The sequence below is a fragment of the Protopterus annectens genome, chromosome 2.part0 (genome assembly GCF_019279795.1).
Source record: "Protopterus annectens isolate FY-2018-M chromosome 2.part0, PAN1.0, whole genome shotgun sequence".
NCBI lineage: Eukaryota > Metazoa > Chordata > Ceratodontiformes > Protopteridae > Protopterus > Protopterus annectens.
In genome coordinates this window covers 118,575,231-118,594,968 of record NC_056728.1, presented here as the reverse complement: position 1 = coordinate 118,594,968, position 19,738 = coordinate 118,575,231, and the positions used below count along the sequence as shown (strand labels likewise).

Genomic DNA, 19,738 nt, shown 5'->3' with positions numbered 1-19,738 from the left:
GTTTCCACCCCTGGTAGCCTCCCAATAGGGGGTGTGTTGGCATTTCTTGCGATGGACGGTCCAAGGCACGTGGTCCATAGAAGAGACAAATTTACTTATCAGTGTTCTGGAGATGAGGGCACTCCTAGTATTGTAAGCCTTTCAGGACTCCCTTCTTCCAGGAATAATTGCTATCCAAACAGACAACATGTCCATGGTTTGGTACATCATCAAAGAGGGAGGGAATCCAGTCCTATCCCCTTTGTTGGAAGCATTGAGAATGTGGCAGTGGGTGATCTCTTCCAACCGCTTTTTTTTTTTTTTTTTTTTTTTTGACAATGCAAATTCCTGGGAGATCCAGTGTGCTAGCAGACAAGTTCAGCAGGTCCATTCTGATGCCTCATGAGTAGTCTCCAAATCAGTTAGTAGCGGAGAGGACTTTCCATCACTGGGGTCAGCCTTGCTGTGATCTGTTAGCCTCTCGCCAAAACAACAGGTGCAGCAGATTCTTTGCCTTGACCCTCCCCCCTCCCCATTTGACCTGCCAGCCTCCTTTATGCATATCCCCCTTAATCCTAATCCCGAGGTTTCTATAGAAAGCACTTCAGTTGAAGAGCAAGGTTATCCTCATTGCCCCCTTTTGACCTCATTGTGTTGTTCCCCATTTCTTTGGTTGCATCTTCTGTGTCCTCCATGGATACTGGACCCCAATCCAGATCTGATATCTTATCCCTTAGGGATGGCACACCCAGACATTGTAGACCTCAAATTAACTGCATAGTTACATTTTCCACTAGATTACAAATTGTCTATCCAGTACATCCCAAGTTGTAAAAGTTTCTGGTTCCCTTTATAGATGTAAAAACTGTAATTTGTGGTGCCACAGTTATCACTTTTAAGCCCTCTTTTGTTTGACATTTGTTTTGCAGACATCCACCTCAGTCTCCCAGAAGTCTGGTTGATTAAATTTGCTGATGACTGCAAACTGAGTACTGTTATCTACTCACCCACTGATACAGAATAGCTTCAGTAAGAGCTAAAATACACACATACATGGTATATCTAAAACAGTCTCAAGCTAAATGAAAAATAGAAAAGTATATTAGCATTTGGAAGAAAAGTTGCTCCCATATCATATACTGTAAGTTGTACTCCTCTTCAGACAGATATGGTTATAAGAGACATAGGTACTTAAGTGGATAACTCTCTCCCTTTGTTCATCACGTTTCCACTATATTGGGAAAAATCTTTCTGTATCTGGCCCAGTTGAGTTGCAAAGGAATATCTTCAAGGTCTGAGGAAATTACCTTTCCACTGTACTTTTTCCTTATCAGACCCATCTCTGAATATAGTATCATCTGTGATATGTACAAATCGAAGCATATTGCTCAGCTGGAAAGGCCTCAGAAATTTCTAACCAAGAAAATTAAAGGTCTTAAATCTTTCAACTGCCCTGGTAGAGTAGCACAGCTCTCCTTATACACTGTAGACGTGTGCCTTGCTTTGGGCATGAAAGCCCCAGTCTTTTTTGACCTCGTATTTCTTTGCAAAATAATTGAGCCAGTACTATGGAATATTACAAAAACTCTATACATGTTTTCTGGGATTTTACCTTCAGATGTAATGACAATTCTCTTAAGTAATATTCATGCTGAGTAGAATTTCAGCACAAGACTCCCAGTTTAATCCAGGTGTAATATGAAAATTTCAGACTGTGGCAGTGAATGTCTATGAAGCAGTACATGTGTATATAAGCTCCCTTGGAGATTTCATTATGAAACTTTCAGACAGTTATAGCAGGGTGTTCAATTGCAGAAATGCACCAGTGACTGGGTTTATGTCCTTAGAGGTAATAGTGCATCACAGCACTGAATATGACGCCATAAGAATGTACTAAGACTACTGTTCTACTCTATGGAAGTTGTGTAATTCAAGTGATTGAACACAACAGTGCTACTTGTCAAATTCAGCTTATGACATTTTAGTTTAGGTATATTCAAAAATAAAAATGAGTGTGTGCTTAAGTGTGTGAAAGGTCTGCATTGAATCATTTGAAATCATAGAAGTGACCAAAATTCATCTTATTGGACCCAGATCATCTAACATTTGATTAAAAAATGGCACCCAGGAGTTTCTGCAGAGGGGGTACACCTCCCACATACGTGAAATTATAAATATAATAACTCTAATATACCATAGTAGTGGGAAAAGGACAAATTCTCTGACTGTATGTTCACCCAGTCTTAGGAAAACAGACTTAGTGCTGTTAAGGAGCATTCTAAGTGAAAAGTATTAAGTCCTCAGTTTCCCTTGATTTGCACTGCTATCCTCTGATAGCATCAGTGTGAGTTTTTCATTGTCAGATGCATCAGTTGGTTAGATTTTTGCAAACTGCAGATGTGTGTGCGTGTTTATATATATATTTATATATATATATATATAATATTTGTGTGTGTATACATATACGCACACACACACACACACATATATATATATATATATATATATATATATATATATATATATATATATAAACAGCCAAAAAAACAACCAAAGCAGAAGTATTCATTTCTTCAAGAAAGTTGTAGTTGAATGTTCTTAGTCAAAAAAAAATCTTGGTCAGAAGCAAAGGTATTTGATTCTCAGTCCTTTATTCCAAAGCAGATAAGCACTACAGTACATACAATTCTTAAAACAGGTGTAGTCTTATTTATACAGAAAGTTAAAATTGTAGGGAGGTCTTTAAGACTGAATTCCTTATCTGGTTGCTCACCCATAGGTGCTGCCCTAGATGTCAATGGATTGGTGGTGGGGTGTCCCATAGGTTAACAGACTCCAGTGGTGAGGAAACCAGGGGGTCTGTCCCTTTTACTGTTACAATTGGAGAAACAAGATTTTTAAAACCAAAATCAGCCTCCATATGATAGCTGTCTGTCCACTCTCAGTGGCCCTTTTGCTGTTGTAGCTTCATTAGATCTGCCTAGAAAATGTTTAGCTTTACATTCAAGAAGTGTCCTACACATGTTTGTAAAACACTGCCCACTTGTACAGGGCTTTGGTTGTTATTGGAATATCTTAGGTGGACAGTCCTGATATTGAATTCTATCCACCAGTGTTGAAACTTCATTCTAGCAACTGTTGTTTTAGAACCAATTTTTTAATATAAGTTATATAAATTCTGGAATATTACAAAAAACATACACAGATGGCCTATTTTTTGTAGGAGTTAGTAACTGATTAAAGTGCTAGAGCATTAAAAATTACAAGTAATGGTAGAGAAGCACCTTTACCAGATTTATTGCCCCCCTACAGGGGAAGAAAATAATAAGGAACAGTAACTACCACAATTTTTGTGTTGTAGCCTGGGCAAAAGCCTCATGACATAGTAATTGGTTATCAAGCTGTTAGAGTTTCTACAGGTTAAACAGCCATTATGTCATAGTCACCCAATGGTTTGAACTTTGGCTCTAGATGACTGTCACTGTTGAAGTGACACCCCAACCCATGTGGAAAAATGGGAAAGGGACTGTGGATGGATGGATGTCAAAGAACATTCTTTTTCTTAACAACAGATGAGCATTTTGCCCACTGGTATGGGGCTGGTCTTCAGTTTATATTTTTGCTTTAGGCTATTTAAAAAGTAATATATCTCTGTTATGCTATGTAAAGATAATACTGTATCTAAAAATAATACAAAATTGTTCTAAGAATAAATGTTTAGTTTGCTTGTGCATGTGTTTGGAACCTTTTGGGGTTAGGGTCAGAATTTTTGTATAAATAGATTTGACATCACTTATTAATTTGGAACTCAGCCACTTGTAATTATCAACATTTTTTGTGTCTTAACCCAGATAGCAAAGTGGCTGTTGTGCTCAGCGCAATCTGAGCTGTTAAAGCTTTTCTCCAGACCTAAGCAGCCGTCATGCAATATGGCATTTTTTTTCTCATCCCATGACAATCGTTTAGCCCATTTGGATGGACCTTGTCATCAGTTGACATCACCTCTGCACCACACCAATGAGAACAATATTTCTCAACTACGCTTTCCAAAAAATATTTCTCCATTATGACTTCTAAAAAATACCATAAAATAATGCCATTCAAGTTTAAACAGCTAGTTTGCCCTCCTGTGGAGGATGTTGGAACCCCTTGGAGTCAGGCCTGACAGCACCCGTTCGCTCCGGAATTCAATCAGCCATGTGGTTTCATGCTTACTTTCAATGGGTAAACCAACTGTGTTTGTCTCAAACAATAAACCCCACTATTCTCATACTAGATGAAGATGCTCCTCCAAGCCTGGATGCCCTTGGTCCATTAATATTTCCACTGAGATCATGTGCTGAGTAGAAACCTCTTGTGTCACCAGTTGCTGGTCCCTCTCTGGGGTCTGCTCTTGATTGTGTATTTGTGACCCATTTGGATTGCATGACCTGTTGGGATCACTCGGTTTAGTTGTTGGCCCATCATGAGTGTAGTAGATGGATTAGAATGGTGCATTTAAGTCCCCATGTTGGTCTGGGGAAGTCTGTTCTTTGAAATGTTGCCTATTCCTGCCTTGTAGCCATTTAAAATTCATATAAAAATCAATTTAAAAACATACACCTGCTATTAATTTTTTTCTTAATGTAACCAGCATTAAACTTTTAACATATTTAATTCCAGAGTGTCTCTAGATATAGATCAAATGTAACAAGATAACAATAAAGGCAAATCTGGAATCCACATGTGCTTGTTGTTTTGGTGCTGTGAGTAAGATAAAACTGGGTTTTAATCATACTGTAGTGAAATGTTGGTTTATAAAGTTATGGAATTAGGGGATGCAAAAAAAAAAAAACTTGGTTATGGTGTGAGGATTCCGCTTTGTTTCTTGAGCATGCCCCCCTCCCCCTTATAGAGTATGCTTTGCTTTTGGTATTTTTTATGGTTTTCATGTAGTTTTTGGGAGGTACTTGATATTATTTATGAGTTTTTTATGTAGCTGTTTCTGCTGTATTCCTGTTACGATGATTTAATTTATACCTATATTTTTGTTGAAATATATAGCGCTTTTATCTTCCGTTTTAATGGTAACTCAGTAAAGAGTTTTTCTAAGTATTCTTGGCCATTAGTGTTATATACTTGCACTGAGTAAGTTCAGCAACTCTCTCAGTGAAATGAGTAGAATGCAAATGTTGGACTGTGACATTGAGGGCATATGAACCCTTCCTCCTGGTACCTGTTCATAAAAGACTGTAACTCAGTCCTTCTTAGAGATTTCTTGACGAGGCCTTCAGACAGAAACGGGGTAGTCAGCTTCAAAATGTGACTAAGACTTCTGTTTTTCATTTAGGGATTTCAGTGCAGCTGAATGCTAAGTTTGACCCCACTTCATGTTTCTTCAGTGCATAAGATTTTAGCTACAACTTGTTACATATCAGCAAAGCTTTAATTGTTTGTGTGTTTTTTTTTTCTGGTGTAATGAGGGCTTTGTTCATGTATATTCCAGTCATTACTTTCAGCTATCTATTTGAGCAAAGGTAGGATGGCCCCTGGAAACCTGGTGTAATGCCAGGCTGTGTCAACAAAAGTCATCTGTGTTTTGTCTGTGTAAGAGGCCATATGTCACTTCCCCTAGTTCTTAGTAAAAAAATACAGGTAATTGTAAATACCAGAAATGGGTATAAAACACACTCAAGACTGCCATACTATGCACAAAAGGATTTTACTGCATGTCATTCTTGAGTTACAGTACAGAGATTTTTGACCTCGCCCAGTATTCAGTAGCAGAGGTGCTTCCTTAGCTGGTGAATTATGTATGATGATTTACTTTTCGACTGTGGAATGAGAGTGTAGTGCACACGTATTGTGGACATAAGCTTCAACCTGCCTTTTTAGCCAAAGTCAGTTACCCATGGTGAAATCCGATATTTTGCTTGACTGGGACATCAAAAGACCCTCTGAAACATAATTTTTGCATGAGGTCATGTGTCAGTTCCCTAAGAACAGTCCCTAATAAAAAAGAAAACACTGAAAATTCTAATAAATTACTTGGGTACTAAATATACTTAAGTTAGAGCACCAACAGGAGCCAGAAAACTACTTCAGTAAAAAAAAAAAAAAAGAGCCAGAAGTGGCAGGATTAATATTTGGCAGCAGCTCAGCAATTTTCCATTGGCATTTCTTTGTTCCTTTGCAGAACTCATGAATAGTTCATTAACATATTGCACCCATCTTTTTTTTTTGTAGCTTGTTCTGTGACAGATGGAATGGAATTTATCCAGGAGGTGATCATCACTGTTGTTAAGATTGTAAATTAAGTACATTTGATAAAGGTTGTAATACTAGGATGGTCTTCCTTATTCTGTCTAAAGCACTGGAGTGTATTTCCCGCCACAGATAGTCGTAGTGTTAGATGTAACATAATCCAGAGAGTGAACCAGAGCACATTAACAAAGCCATTGATATTGTTTTCTCACACTGCTTCAGCAAGAACAAACAATAACCCTGAGTAATTTTCCTTTCCTTAAGATAGTGTCCATCAGTTGAAGTTTTGAGTTGCTGTATTTTTGGAAAGATCTCTCACTTAACTAATTTTTCATGATCATTCAGACAAATCATTCATCTACTGGTCTTCCTAAGATTCTGGGATACATTGCATTTCAGATAGCTTCATATTTCCAGTCTTTCATTTTAACTTACCATGCCCATATTTGTGACTGTTAGAACTCTCTGAAATCATGTGTGGAAAAGATTAAGTCTTTAATGCTTTCACGTTTAAACTCTGTAGTTTTAGTCAACTTGTCTTCCATCCCTCTGACCTCCCAAACTTGGATTATGGTTTGCGCCTTAGCCTGTTTGTTGATATGCTAGACATTTTGACTTAAATGGTACTGTACTGGAATCCTTATCAAAGCAGTGGAGAGAGCAAATAATTTTGTTGTGTGTTCTGTCACATTTTAAATGCTGTGTGAGAATCTTATTCAGATGCCAAAAATGTCTTTCAGTCATTACCAAGAAATTTTATTTCTTACCTGTATTGCTGCTTTTCCTTTTGCATTTTCCAAAGCTTAAGTAGGATAAACACAAAAGAGCTACTGGCACTGGTTTCTCAAGTCCTAGATGCTGCTGAATAACTGATATTTTACTTTAGTTGAGTCTTTTATTGTTTTTATTTTCTTTGACAAGATTATTGAAGCCTGTGTTTGAAAATAGACTCCTGTCGAGGCTTTAGTAGTAGACTCCATCCACCAGTAAAATCAAAACTGGCAACTTAGGCCATTGACAATCAGGCCATTGATGAGGGGAAGGTGGTCCACAAAGCCTACCTGGACCTCGCAAAAGCCTTAGATACAATACCCCACTCGGGCATTATAGATAAGCTCATCAGCTTAAATATAAACCCCTATGTCACTAGATGGGTTGCAAACTGGCTCAAGGACAGAACCCACATGGTTAGAATTGCTGGAGCCATGTCAGACTCCAAACCAGTTGCAAGTGGCGTCCCACAAGGCTCAGTCCTGGGACCTCTCTTGTTCGGTATATATTTCTTGGAGGTACAGGCCAACACGGAAGGGCTGTGCCTGACCAAGTTCGCAGATGACTGCAAACTAGGCACCATAATCGACTCTCCAGCCGACACAAGCATCCTACAAAAGGGCCTCATAGAAACAGACAACTGGTGCCAGAGCCATGGCCTCAAGCTAAATGCCAAAAAGTGTATAGTCATCCCCTTTGGCAAAAACAAAGTGCCCACAAATTACCACATAGGTGGTAATCCATTAAGTATGGAAGAAGTAATTAGGGACCTGGGGACCCAAGTTGATAGCAATCTCTCATTTGAAAACCACGTGGCCAAAGTGGTTAGAAAAACATTTTATATAGCCCAACTAATCATGAAGGGATTCACATCTAGATCAGGGGAGGTCATTGTGCCTCTTTACTCATCCCTCATCAGGCCCATAATTGAGTACAATGCCCCTTTTGGGATGTACCTTACCAGACATCTGCAGCAACTGGAAGGACCCCAAAAGTACCTCACCAAGAGGATCAAAGGGCTCAAACAGATGCCATATGCTGCCCGGTTAAAGAAACTCCAGCTCTACTCAATGGCATACTGCCTGCTCAGAGGCGATCTGTGCCTGACATATAAAGCCATGTCCAACCCGGAATTAATGGACATGCTGCACCTCAGAAAATCCAAATCCCATCGAGCTACGTGCTCGAGAGACTTGAACCTCAGCACTGAAATAAATAGGACATGCTGGAGGGACAGATTCATAACCCAGAGGCTCCCTTCACTCTGGAATAAAATCCCAGTCAAGGTTAGGCAGAGTCCCTCATTGACTCTCTTCAAGAGGAATCTTGATGAGTGGATGGGAGATCGTAGGTTTACCCCTGGTATCACTTCTGTGTCACTGTTAGACAGAGGCACAGTATACTAACCTCGAAAAAGGGCATAGCAAAATTAATTTAAAATGGGTGGCGAAAGCCAAACACACTCTGGCTAGGCTTATTAATGCCCTAGGGCAGATAGCCTAGTATGAACCTATAAAAATGAGACAGAGAAGGCAAGGTTATTGGACTCCATCTGAATCAGCAGTCTTATCTCTGAGACTAACTTACGGCATAGTCTTCTTCACCAGGTAGAGTCAGAAGATGGATAATCACCTTACCCCTGACACTACTTATCCTTATAGGACATATTTTACTTCCATGAAGGACAAAATGTATCCAAGCATCTAGTTTAGGAATAAATTCCACAGACTTCTTATTTTCAGCATTTCTTTCATTTTAGAATCAGTCCATATCCATACTTACCTGGTTTTCTAACTTCTTATAACATTATGTAAGTTATAAATGATGCTGTTTTGATTTGTCAGCAATACAATTTACATATAATTAGGATTAAAAAAAATAGATAATTTACTGTGTGCTTTATAGAAGCTTGATGTTTTGTTTCATTTAAAGGTGAAAGTTGGTGATACAAAAGCATGTGACTATGACACTGGAGAAAATGTTTTTCATTTGGAACTTATAAAAAAATTTGTGGACTAAAAGTTTTTAAGGTTTGTTAGCCAATTACTTAGACTAAGCAAGAAGGACCATAATCACCCACATCATCAACCAGAGAACAAGTAATAGAGAAGAAAAAGTAACAAAATTAATTTAGCAAATAATTATTGTCAGCTACAGATGGCTGCTCCCTGTCACAAGTACTACAGTATACAAGTAAAATAATGTAAACGAATCACACTCCATTTTATTTCAGGCAGCACTGATTAGGAAGAAAACATAAGAAATAGCGTATGGACATTTGCATTGGTAAGACTGCCCAGAAGAAAGATGCTGTATAACCACACAGATGAAGTTGGTGAAGGATTTCCACTGTTTTATAGAAACAAAAAATGTCCTATATGCTCGTGGATAACTTTTTCCAAACATCTCTACTTACATTCAGATTTATTTATTTACATTTGTTTACTGGGTAGTGTCCGATTGGGCTGGTAGCCCGTTTTCAGAGGTGACCCTGGGAGAAAAGCTCCAAATGTTCAAAAAATATTACCAGGTGTAATGCACTAGTCATTTTGTTTGCTTAGTAAAGCAAAACAGCTAATCTAGAGTAATTTAGTTGATAAATGTTGATGGTACTATCTGAGCAATTGCATGGTTCATTCATTCAAATTGAATCTGTTGCAGAAGCTCAAGTTAACAAGTTATGGTGCTGTTTATTTCCCAGCTGACTTCTTTCATAGGTTAACTTCATGTTTGAATCATTACAGTTCTGAGGTACTTAGTATAGAAAGTTAATAAATTTTAGCTTTGCTTAATTTTATATTTCCATTGTTTATATTTGTTTTTGTATATTTTGCATTACCTATTTTCTTGTATTTTACCAACTGTGGTTTGCTTTATGTTTTGAAAGGGTCTTTGGCCTGAGAGTAGCTAAAACTGTCTTGTCAAGGAAAAATACGATTACCTGAGTAAAAGTAAATAAGTAAAAATAATACTCCTGCTTTGTATTGTGGACTTAAACCTTGAAGCTGATTTAGACATTCTCAGTAGTTATGATCATTTTAATTATTCATTACTGCTAGATGGGCTTTATAAAGGAAAAAGCTTATGGGGGCCCAAAATGAAATGACCAGGTAAGTGACCATGATTAAAGCATTGTAGAATGTCATACTTTGCCTTTCTTTCAGATTGCCCCTGTGAAAAGTTTTTTGACTGCACCTATTGTTATGATCACTAAATAAATACTCTGGTATAGTTTTTAATGTATGTTAACTGTAAACATCACCTTTCTCTCTAGATCATTGAAACTGAAACTATGATGGACCGAATTGTGAACGGCTTGTCTGAGTCTAGTATCAAAGTGCGGTTAGCAGCGGTCAGGTATGGGCTTATGTAAGGCATGAATAAATAACATGGTGTCTTCAGCATTTTTTTTTCCTGTTTGGCATTGCTACACTTATGCATAATATTCTAGTGATTTGTTTAATATGTATATTGATAAGTTAGACAAGTAAAACATTTTTGGGAAAATGTTCTGTGGTAGACTTGGAGGCAAGGCTGAAAATTTGTGATTTTTTTTTTTTTTTTGCGACATTTGTTAAAATCTGTTTGAATGCTGTTAAAATTCAAATGCATTTGTATATTTGTTTTGTAATTTTTGTAACATTTGAAAGTTCAAAATTTGTTTGACTATTCAAGATGCACTTCATATGCAGTTTTTGTTTGTTTTCTTTTAATAGATGTTTACATAGCTTGTCCAGGTCTGTGCAGCAGCTTCGCACAAGTTTTCAGGATCATGCTGTTTGGAAACCTTTGATGAAGGTACTGGCTGAAAGTGAATGCGTTAAATGTCATATGTTTATATGTTTTGGTACTTAACATTCAGTAAATTTCCAAGTGGAAATCGATGCACTAAGTGCCATTATGTCTGTTTACAGTTGCTTTTCAAAATTGATTGATCAAGACATTTGTTTGTATGACTATAATATTTCAGCTTCTTTGCTTTCACAGACTTAAAATATTTCTGGATTATTTCTCTCCTGTGGAGAGCAGCTATGCCTTTGAATTTTGCAAAGCATCAATCTGTTGAGTTCCTTAGTTTAAGCTGCTGTCAGTCATATATTAGCATAACTGATCATCCAGGAAAAGGAGCTAAACTTGGGGTCCTCATCCAGCATTTGACATAACACTCCTGTAATGGATCTTTCCATAATGGGAATAGTTTTCCCCATAATTGCTTTTTTGAGAAGTTTGAAAGAAAAAGAGTTTATAGTGTAGTGGTGTATATAAAAATTACTTTGCCACTTTGTTAGTTGTATTTTTGAGCATTCTCAAGGATGTAGCATTTGCATTTTACAGTCTGAGAGCAGATTTTTTTGGTACTTAGATATGAATATTATTTCATGTATCTCATGAGTTGACTGCTCAAGTCTTGTATTTTTGTATAGAGTTTAATTTTTTTATAATGAGAGTGGTGACAGTTCTTATCATAATGTCTGTCTGACCTAGGGGAACCCTGATTTACCAGGCTTAAAAAGTTATGAAACAACATGGTTAAGGTAATTAATCTGTGCTACTTGAATACAGACACTGCTTTTACTGTGCATTATTTTAAACAGGAAGCCACTTTAAGTGCCAGCTTTTTAAAAAATGACCTGTGGGATTTTTCTGAGAATATGAACTTTAACTAAATTAGAAGTATTTTATTTCCTTAATTAGTGATTTCAGGGCTATATTTAGTGTAGTGTTTGTATTAAAAGTGTGAATCTGATAAGTAAAAAAAGTATGATTTCTGATTTGAAACAAAGTTCTTCCAAGTCGCAGGCTCAGACTGCATCTGAAGAATAGGAAGCCAGAAGTACATTTCTAGGACTGTGATTTTCAGGAGTCTCAGCTTTCAGAAAGCTGTTACTAATAGTTTAACAGCATCATGGCAGTACCTTCTCTCTTTCCTTATCCTGTGAGTTTTGTTGATTGGTTGTGTTTCTGTCAGTCCATTGACTCATTAATTCTACCCTCAAGTTGGGAACCGTACCCCTTCCAGTTTGGCTGAGAGCCGTATAACGCATTCCTTTCCTGGCTGGAGGGTCTCATGTCCATTTGTTTCCCATAGAGGTGACAAGGCAGTGGAGAATGGGCTAACTCTTGGAGCATCTAACTCCTGTGATGGCTCTGTTGAGTCCCCATATGCGCTGCCATCTGAGGCAAGTATGTTTGCATCCACACATGACTTCTCCACCTAATCAGTGCACCAGTGGACAGTTTGTTCTCAGGGCATGCCTGTTTTATGCAGGTGCAACACCTACTGCTCCATCAAGGCGTCATCCGAGTGGTGAACCACATTCAAGTCCTTCCCCCTGGTATTGGTAAGCTAACAACAGCCACTCCCCTTATTATTCATGACTTATCCTCCCAGTGCTCGTACTACTAATTGAATATGGGTCATCAGTGTTTTAGTCCGATCTTCTTCCCTCATTGGCATAGCACAGGTTTAATGTTAGATTCTGAGCATCTGTTGCTTTCCAGAGAAGTGCTGAAGTCAGATTTGTTTTAACTCTACACTGTAAGGCAACATGTACTCCTCCACAGCCTGGCAATGTATATGGAGGGGAGCAATGCTTAGTATTAAAGTTCTGAAGAATATGAGGAAGAGGATTTGGCTTCTCCAGCTGATGTATTTTAATGCCTTTTTAAGTCATATCTTTGTACTTCCAATGATGCATAATAGGACATTCAGAGGAGGAGTTCTAATTTATTTTCATTTAAGGTTTCTAGGTAATTATTAGTTTGTTATAAATGAACTAGTAATTTCTTTATTGTAAGTTTTCTATTTAGAAATTTGACAATGACGTCTTTAAGATGCTCATTACTGAATTCAGGATTTTTCATCATCTGTTGGTTTGCTTTACAGCTGTTGATGTGCAGTTCATATTCTGGTGTTTTGCAGACTGCTTGATTTTTAAAAGTGAGTTAGATCTTTAGATTGCTGGCTTCATTCTTGACATAATTCTGTAAAACATTTGAAAGCATATTTTTAAAGTATATGATTTTTGGAATGTTAGTTTTTCCCCCCTTAACCCTTGAATCAAGCACATACTAAAAAAAAATTGATTTTCAATTTAACTTGTTGATGTATATCTGCCCAAAAAAAAAACTGAGGCAGTGAGCAAATACTTTGCTTCAGTGTTTGCAGAGAACAACTAAGAGGGTGCTGTGCTAAGAAAGAGGTCAGGTACGATGAGGAAATCAGTGGACAGACATTGACAGAGAGGTAGGAGGATGGAGAAGAAAGAAATGCATGGATCAGTGGGCTACATATTTAGGCCCCAGTAATATAGACCATGTGCTGGTAAATCATATGAAGGGCATCTTCAAGAGCTCATTGAACACAGGATGACAGCAAGTGTTGTGCCCTTTTTCTATGGAGGTAGCAAGAAAATTGGCAACTACAGGGTTGTTGTTAGCTTACCATCACTGGTGGGGAAGGTCTGTTCAATCTCTTTGATATCAGTAGCCAGAACAACAGCTGATATGGTGTCATGGAGTGAAGGAACTGCTAGCCAAGCATCATACAGTTTTATGACTATGTTACAGTTTAAATGGATAGGGGATTATTGGTATACATGGACTTACTTGACTTTACTAAGGCTTTTGACTTGCTTCTGCACAGGTGCATGATGGAAAATCTGGAGAGGTTAGCAGTAGTAATAAGACTGAGGAGGTGGACTGCTGAATTTCACCACAGTTAAGTGGGTTGTGGTGAGAAGGACATCATTAATAAGAAAAGTGATTAATAGAATGCTGTACGGGTTCATCCTGGGTGCGATACTTTTAAAAGTATTTATTCTAGCCAGTTCTTTGTACTGCATAACGTAATTAACTTTCTGCTACTGAGCCAACGGTAAATGCAGCAGTAGAGAATTGGAGGGAGTAGTCTTCTGAGAGGGCTTGAAAAAGCTGGCCAAGTGTGCAAAAAGGTTGAAGTCGAGTTTAGGCAAATGCAAAGTATTGCACTTGGGTCACAGTAATAAGCTTATGGGAGTGGAGCTGCTGTCAGAACAGCAGGAAAAGACTCTGGAGGAGGTGGTCTCCCCTGGAATGGACCATTGGAAGCTACCATAGTAGGCAATAAAAGCAGCAGACAATAGACTAGGATGTATCCACAGAGAAAAAACGCAGAAGCAAAGAGGTGCTGATGATGTGCTGGGAACTGTGTAAGTTGCACCTCAAGGGATGTATACTATCTTGAAGGTAATTAGAAAGAGGGACATAAACCTGCTGGAGAGAGAGTCTTGAGGAAAGCCAGCAGGAAAGTAGGATATATGGGGAAAGACATAAATCAAAGCATTCCAGCATGAATAGTTGTGTTTTATCCAGACTATGCTATAAAAAAGAACACATATGGTCAAAACTTTATCCAGATGGTTGTCTTTTACATATGGGGCTTTGCCCCTCCACGCTCCGTTGCTTTTTTATACTTTTTGCACAGCCACACAACTGTGGAGAAATGGAGGGTTAAAAAAAACTATGTATCATTGCTGGTACTATAATGGAAAAAGCACAAGCAGTGATTCCTGTCAGCCTTTGATGAGTTCCAACTGTTCCATTTCACTCTTGGTGTACTAGTAAGGAAGCTATCTTAGAGGCTAACTGAAATCCAGAAGAGAGTGAAAATAGAATTTTTATGGGTGAATGGCTCATCATGGAGATATTTTTGGGAAGGGAGTCATTCTTAATCTGACAAATCAGCTCTTTACTGAAAGGTTTGTGAACCCTGGAAGTGAAGTATTGGAATGGATATGGGGGAGAGACTACAGATACAGTCTGAGCAATGATTAGGTGGAGAAAAGTGAGGGGGATGGTAGGAATATATTGGAGTTTGACTTTTAAATGCATTTATATGACTGGTAGGTGTAGTTTCTCCTTCTGCCATCTAGGAAATGTTATGTAGCTATCTGCTTCACCTGTTGAAGACTGCCTTGTGGAGTTAGGCAGTGGAGAAGATGGCAGACCCCACCACCCATGACTTTGAAATCATTGAGGATCTGGTTAAAACCTTTACCGCATCATCTACAAAGGAGTTCCATGGGTTTATTGTAATTTTGACTGTACTAATGTTTCAGCTTGGGCATCAGGCTTTAACATGTGCTTGTACAAGGTAGTATGGCTGAATTTGTCCTCTTTCAAAGACACCCCCTTCTGATGTGAGGTTTCTTTGGACAACCAGTAAGGATTTGTTTGAGGGCATGCAAAGAAGAAACAGCATGTCCATTTTAAATGCTGCTCTCCCTGCTCTTTTAGCTTCTTTCAGGACATCCTGTCCTTAAGGAAGAAGTCTCTTGCAGTATGAGGAGAGCTTCTGTGCATTTAGCTATAGTGAAATCCCTCAGGGCACAACCCCACCATCTAAGCATTTTCAGTCCTGTATGCTTTTCCTGTCTATGTGTGACTTTGTTTCAGCTTGTAGAACCTTCCCAGAATCGATCTCAGTAGGCCACATCTTAGAGCTTTTTGTTTTTTCCTCCAGAAAATCTCTACCCAGAGAGAGGGAGAACTATACAGATTTTTTGGGATAGGCTTAAATCCTACTGCTTATAAAGGCTTTGAGGTTGACCTTCTCTCTGAAAGAGAGCTATGGGTTTTGCTGCCAGCCTTCATGGTTCCAAATAAAGGTTAAAGACTTTAATCCACAAACTGAGAACCAACAACACTTCCAGTAAGGAAAGAGTAGACAACAACCAGTAGGCATAACTGCAGAAACGACCAGGAACTGGAAGGAAACACTGTATTTATTATAAAATTGAGCGCTTTCATCAGCTATAACAGTAAGACTTCATCAGAATAAAAATAAGTCACTTTTCAACCTTTAAATAACCCTGCCCATCACATATTTAAAATACACCAATCACAAATAAACCATGTATTTTAGTCATTCACCAATCACACTTTATATGAACATAATCTAAGCACACTTCTTAAAGAAACTCCATCATTTAAGCCTGGATTACATCCACACATTTAATTTGATTTGCCATCCCAATTCTACGTACTCTAGTAGATCTTCCCATGGTCCTCCTGTTATTTTTTGTATAACATCAAGACCAAAAAATTTAAATTTATGAGAAGAGTAACATAGATGATGTTCTTCGTCTCACATTGCTGCAGTCATAACCTGTGGGTAGTCCGCTGTCCTCGGTCGGCCCGAATACCAAAGTGTTAGGCTGGCGTCGGTCATGGTCGCTCAGATCTGACGTCAGTACGCAGTGGTACTAAAGCGCATGACCGACGCCATATCCTCATTCTTTCTTGCCGCATGGTCCGAAGCAGAAGCAGCGTTTGCAAGTGCCGTTCGGCGTCCTGAAATTTTCGTATTCTGAGTTTCAGACCGAAGACCAAGTTGGGCTAAGTACCCCGTTGGGGAATATTTTTGTCTTTTCTTGCCTCAGTTAAATCCGGATGTCAGAAAAAGTTAATAATTGTATTTCTTGTGGGAAACAGATACCTCATAGGGACTACCACTCTCTCTGTATTCCTTGCTTGGGGCCTGAGCACGACGTAGTCGGGTGTCGCTTTTGCGCTAGATTTAATAAGCGCACCATTAAACGCAGGTTAGATTGTGCTAGACTTGTTTTCGGTAAGCGGTGTAACTACAACATGCCGTCGGATCCTCCACGCCCGCTACCGCTAAGAAGCGAAAAGATAAATCGTTAAAGTCTAAGCAGGATGAGTCGTCCGTTGCGCACGCCGGTTCTATGGAAACTACGGTTGAATCTGTGGATCCAGCCAAGGTTTCAGCTGAATCACAGGGGGAGCCTTTAATCTTACAGGAATTGGCCTCTCAGGAGTTAGGTCAGGCCGAGGGGGCCTCTCAAGTTTCTGTAGTTCCTTCTTTACATAAGGTTGTTAGGCCTTCTACTTCTGTCACTAAAGCCCCTTCTAAAGCTAGACCTGGTCTTTCTGGCACAGGCGTCAGCCCTAGTTCTTCAGGCTCTGTTCCTAAAAAACATATGCTGAAAATGGCAGAGGATTTGATTACTTTAATCAGAGGTTCTATGCCCCCTCCAGATAAGAGGCCTAGGGTGGAGACAGAGGTGGAGGGATTGGAGCATTCCTCAGATTACTCTGAGTCTTCAGCTGAGGACATTCAGGATTTTCCTCCCTATTCTGATTCGGATGCAGAGGATTCCAGTCCTTCTGCTTCTCCTCCAGAGGATTTTTCCTTTTCTGAAACCCTGCACTCCATGAGGGAGCATTTTAAGTGGGAAGGTCAGGATTTTTCTGATTCTCGTAAGAGGCTTAGGGAATTTTTGTTTTTACCACAACATAGGCCCTTGGCTATTCCCCCTGTTTTGTATGTTGTTCAGGATGTTTTTTCTGAAGCTTCCCTTAATCCTGATTCTTTACCCCCTGCCCCTGTCAAGCCAGACAGGTATTACAGAGTTCCAGAGGCTCATAAATATTTGTATAAGAGTCCTAGAGCTGACCCGGAAACTGTTAGTCAGGGACCTAAGGGTGTCAGGGCTTCTGTAGTTAAGAATCCAGTTCCTCTGGATAAAGATTATAGAGCATTGGATAGGTGGGGTAAAAAAGTGTATACCTCCTCCACGCTGGCTATGAGGGCTTTAAATTGCCAGTTTCATATGCTGAAGTGCCAGAATTTTCTGTTAAGTCAGTTGAAATCTAAGGTAGATGCTTTAGCTGAGGGTATAGAGTGTAAGGAATTGCAGGACTTAGTTCATGCCTCTGATCAGGTAGGTAAGCATTCCTTGCAGTGTGGCTTTGATGCTCTTCAGGCTTCTTCCAGGGTGGCTGCCACTGGTTCAGTTATTCGTAGGCACGCCTGGCTTAAAGATCAGAATTGGTCAGAGCATGTTAAAGCTCGAATTTTGGATGCTCCCCTTCAATCTGAAGTTCTTTTTGGTTCCCCTGTGGAGTCAGTTTTGAAGAAAATGGAAGACAAAGCTAAGTCCATGCAGACGGTTCAGGAATTTTTACAAGTGCAGCCCCCTAAGTTTAGCAGAAATTGGCCTGCAAAAGGATGGGCTTATCCTCCTTCTGATTTTCAGTCTAAGGGCAGATCTAGACGTGGTAGGGGCAGAGCTCATGCTCAGAGTTCTTTCAGACCTAGGACGTGGAGTTCTCCTGCACAATCTTCTGGTGAGGGCAGGGGTCAGCCTTTTCGTAAACAGACCCAATGACCTGTATCTCCAGCTGCCAGATTCCTCCTGTCTGGCAGCTCCTCTAGGAGGAAAGTTGGCACTTTTCAAGCAAAATTGGCTTTTGGTCACCCAGGACAAATGGGTGTTGGACATTATAAATCGAGGCTACAAGTTTTATTTCCACACCTTGCCTCCTTTCAAAGGCATGCCGGACGTACCTCCTCAGCAAAGGCTGGAGGCTCACAAGCAGATTTCTTTACTTTTACAAATGGGGGCTATCCAGGTGGTACCTCCGTCAGAGGTAGGCCTAGGATTTTATTCTCGCCTGTTTCTTGTGCCAAAGAAAGGAAACACTTGGAGGCCAATTCTGGATTTGTCCATTCTCAATACATACCTAGACATTCCAAAGTTCAAGATGTTAACTTTGCAGCAACTTCTGCCTCTGCTAGGCAAAGATCACTGGATGGTAACTCTGGATCTCAAAGAGGCTTATCTTCACATTCCTATCAGGCCCAGCTGCAGGAGGTTCCTGCGTTTTGGCTGGTGCTTTTCATTATCAGTTCTCTGCATTGCCCTTTGGCTTATCTACTGCGCCCAGGGTGTTCACAAAGGTCCTGGCTCCTGTGATAGCCTTCTTAAGACTAAGAGGAATACAAATTTATCCTTATCTGGACGATTGCCTGATTCTTGCTCAAGACAAAGTCAAGTTACTTCAGCATCTACAGTATGTAATGGCAGTTTTAAGGTGCCTAGGGTATTCTGTGAACGAAACAAAGTCCAGTCTAGTACCCTCTCAGGACATGTGCTTTCTGGGTGTGAGACTGAATACAGCCTCTCAGATGGCTTTTTTGACCCCGGACAAACAAAGAAATCTTCCCCTATACTTCCAGCAATTGTCCCTACTGTCCAGGCTGACTGCAAGGACAGTCCTTCAAGCCTTGGGGTTCATGGCATCTTGTATTCTGGTACTTCCCAATGCCAAACTACATATGAGGAAGCTACAATGGTATCTCAAAAGTGTATGGACTCAACACTGCCACGATTTGGACACTGTCATTCAGATAATACCTTGCATCCAAAAGGAATTTTTGTGGTGGACTCAGGAATGTCACCTAAACAAGGGACTCCCTGTGACCCGACCAGAGGCGAGTCAGATCTTAATGACAGATGCCTCAGACATGGCTTGGGGAGCACACTTCAATGGGAAATGGATTCAAGACACGTGGCCTCCCAGACTACAGCATTTGCATATCAACATGAAGGAGATGTTAGCAGTCCAATTTGCACTGATGGCTTTCAAGGATCTACTTCAACCGGGACAGGTGTTGATTCAAACAGACAACAAAACAGTCATGTGGTACATCAACAAGCAGGGGGGAACCCATTCGTACCCTCTTTGCAGACAAGCTATGATTTTGTGGGAGACTGCTCTGAGTTTGCACGTCACTCTTCAAGCAAGGTTTCTGCCAGGAGCACAGAACTCCTTAGCAGATGTTTTGAGCAGACAGATGGTGGATCCCCATGAGTGGAAATTGGATCCTCATGTATTTCAACAGTTGACAGTGGCTTGGGGAACTCCAGACATAGATCTGTTCGCTTCTCCACTAAAT

General features: G+C 39.6%; 1 protein-coding gene across 1 annotated transcript in view; it reads left to right on the top strand.

Annotated features, from left to right (window-relative positions):
• Positions 1–19,738, top strand: part of LOC122792989 (armadillo repeat-containing protein 8) — a 1,754,692-nt gene that overhangs the window by 759,332 nt on the left and 975,622 nt on the right. The window contains exons 3-4 of the mRNA XM_044060608.1: positions 10,268–10,350; positions 10,710–10,791. Coding sequence (XP_043916543.1) covers positions 10,268–10,350; positions 10,710–10,791 — 165 coding nt within the window. The remainder of the gene's footprint in view (positions 1–10,267; positions 10,351–10,709; positions 10,792–19,738) is intronic.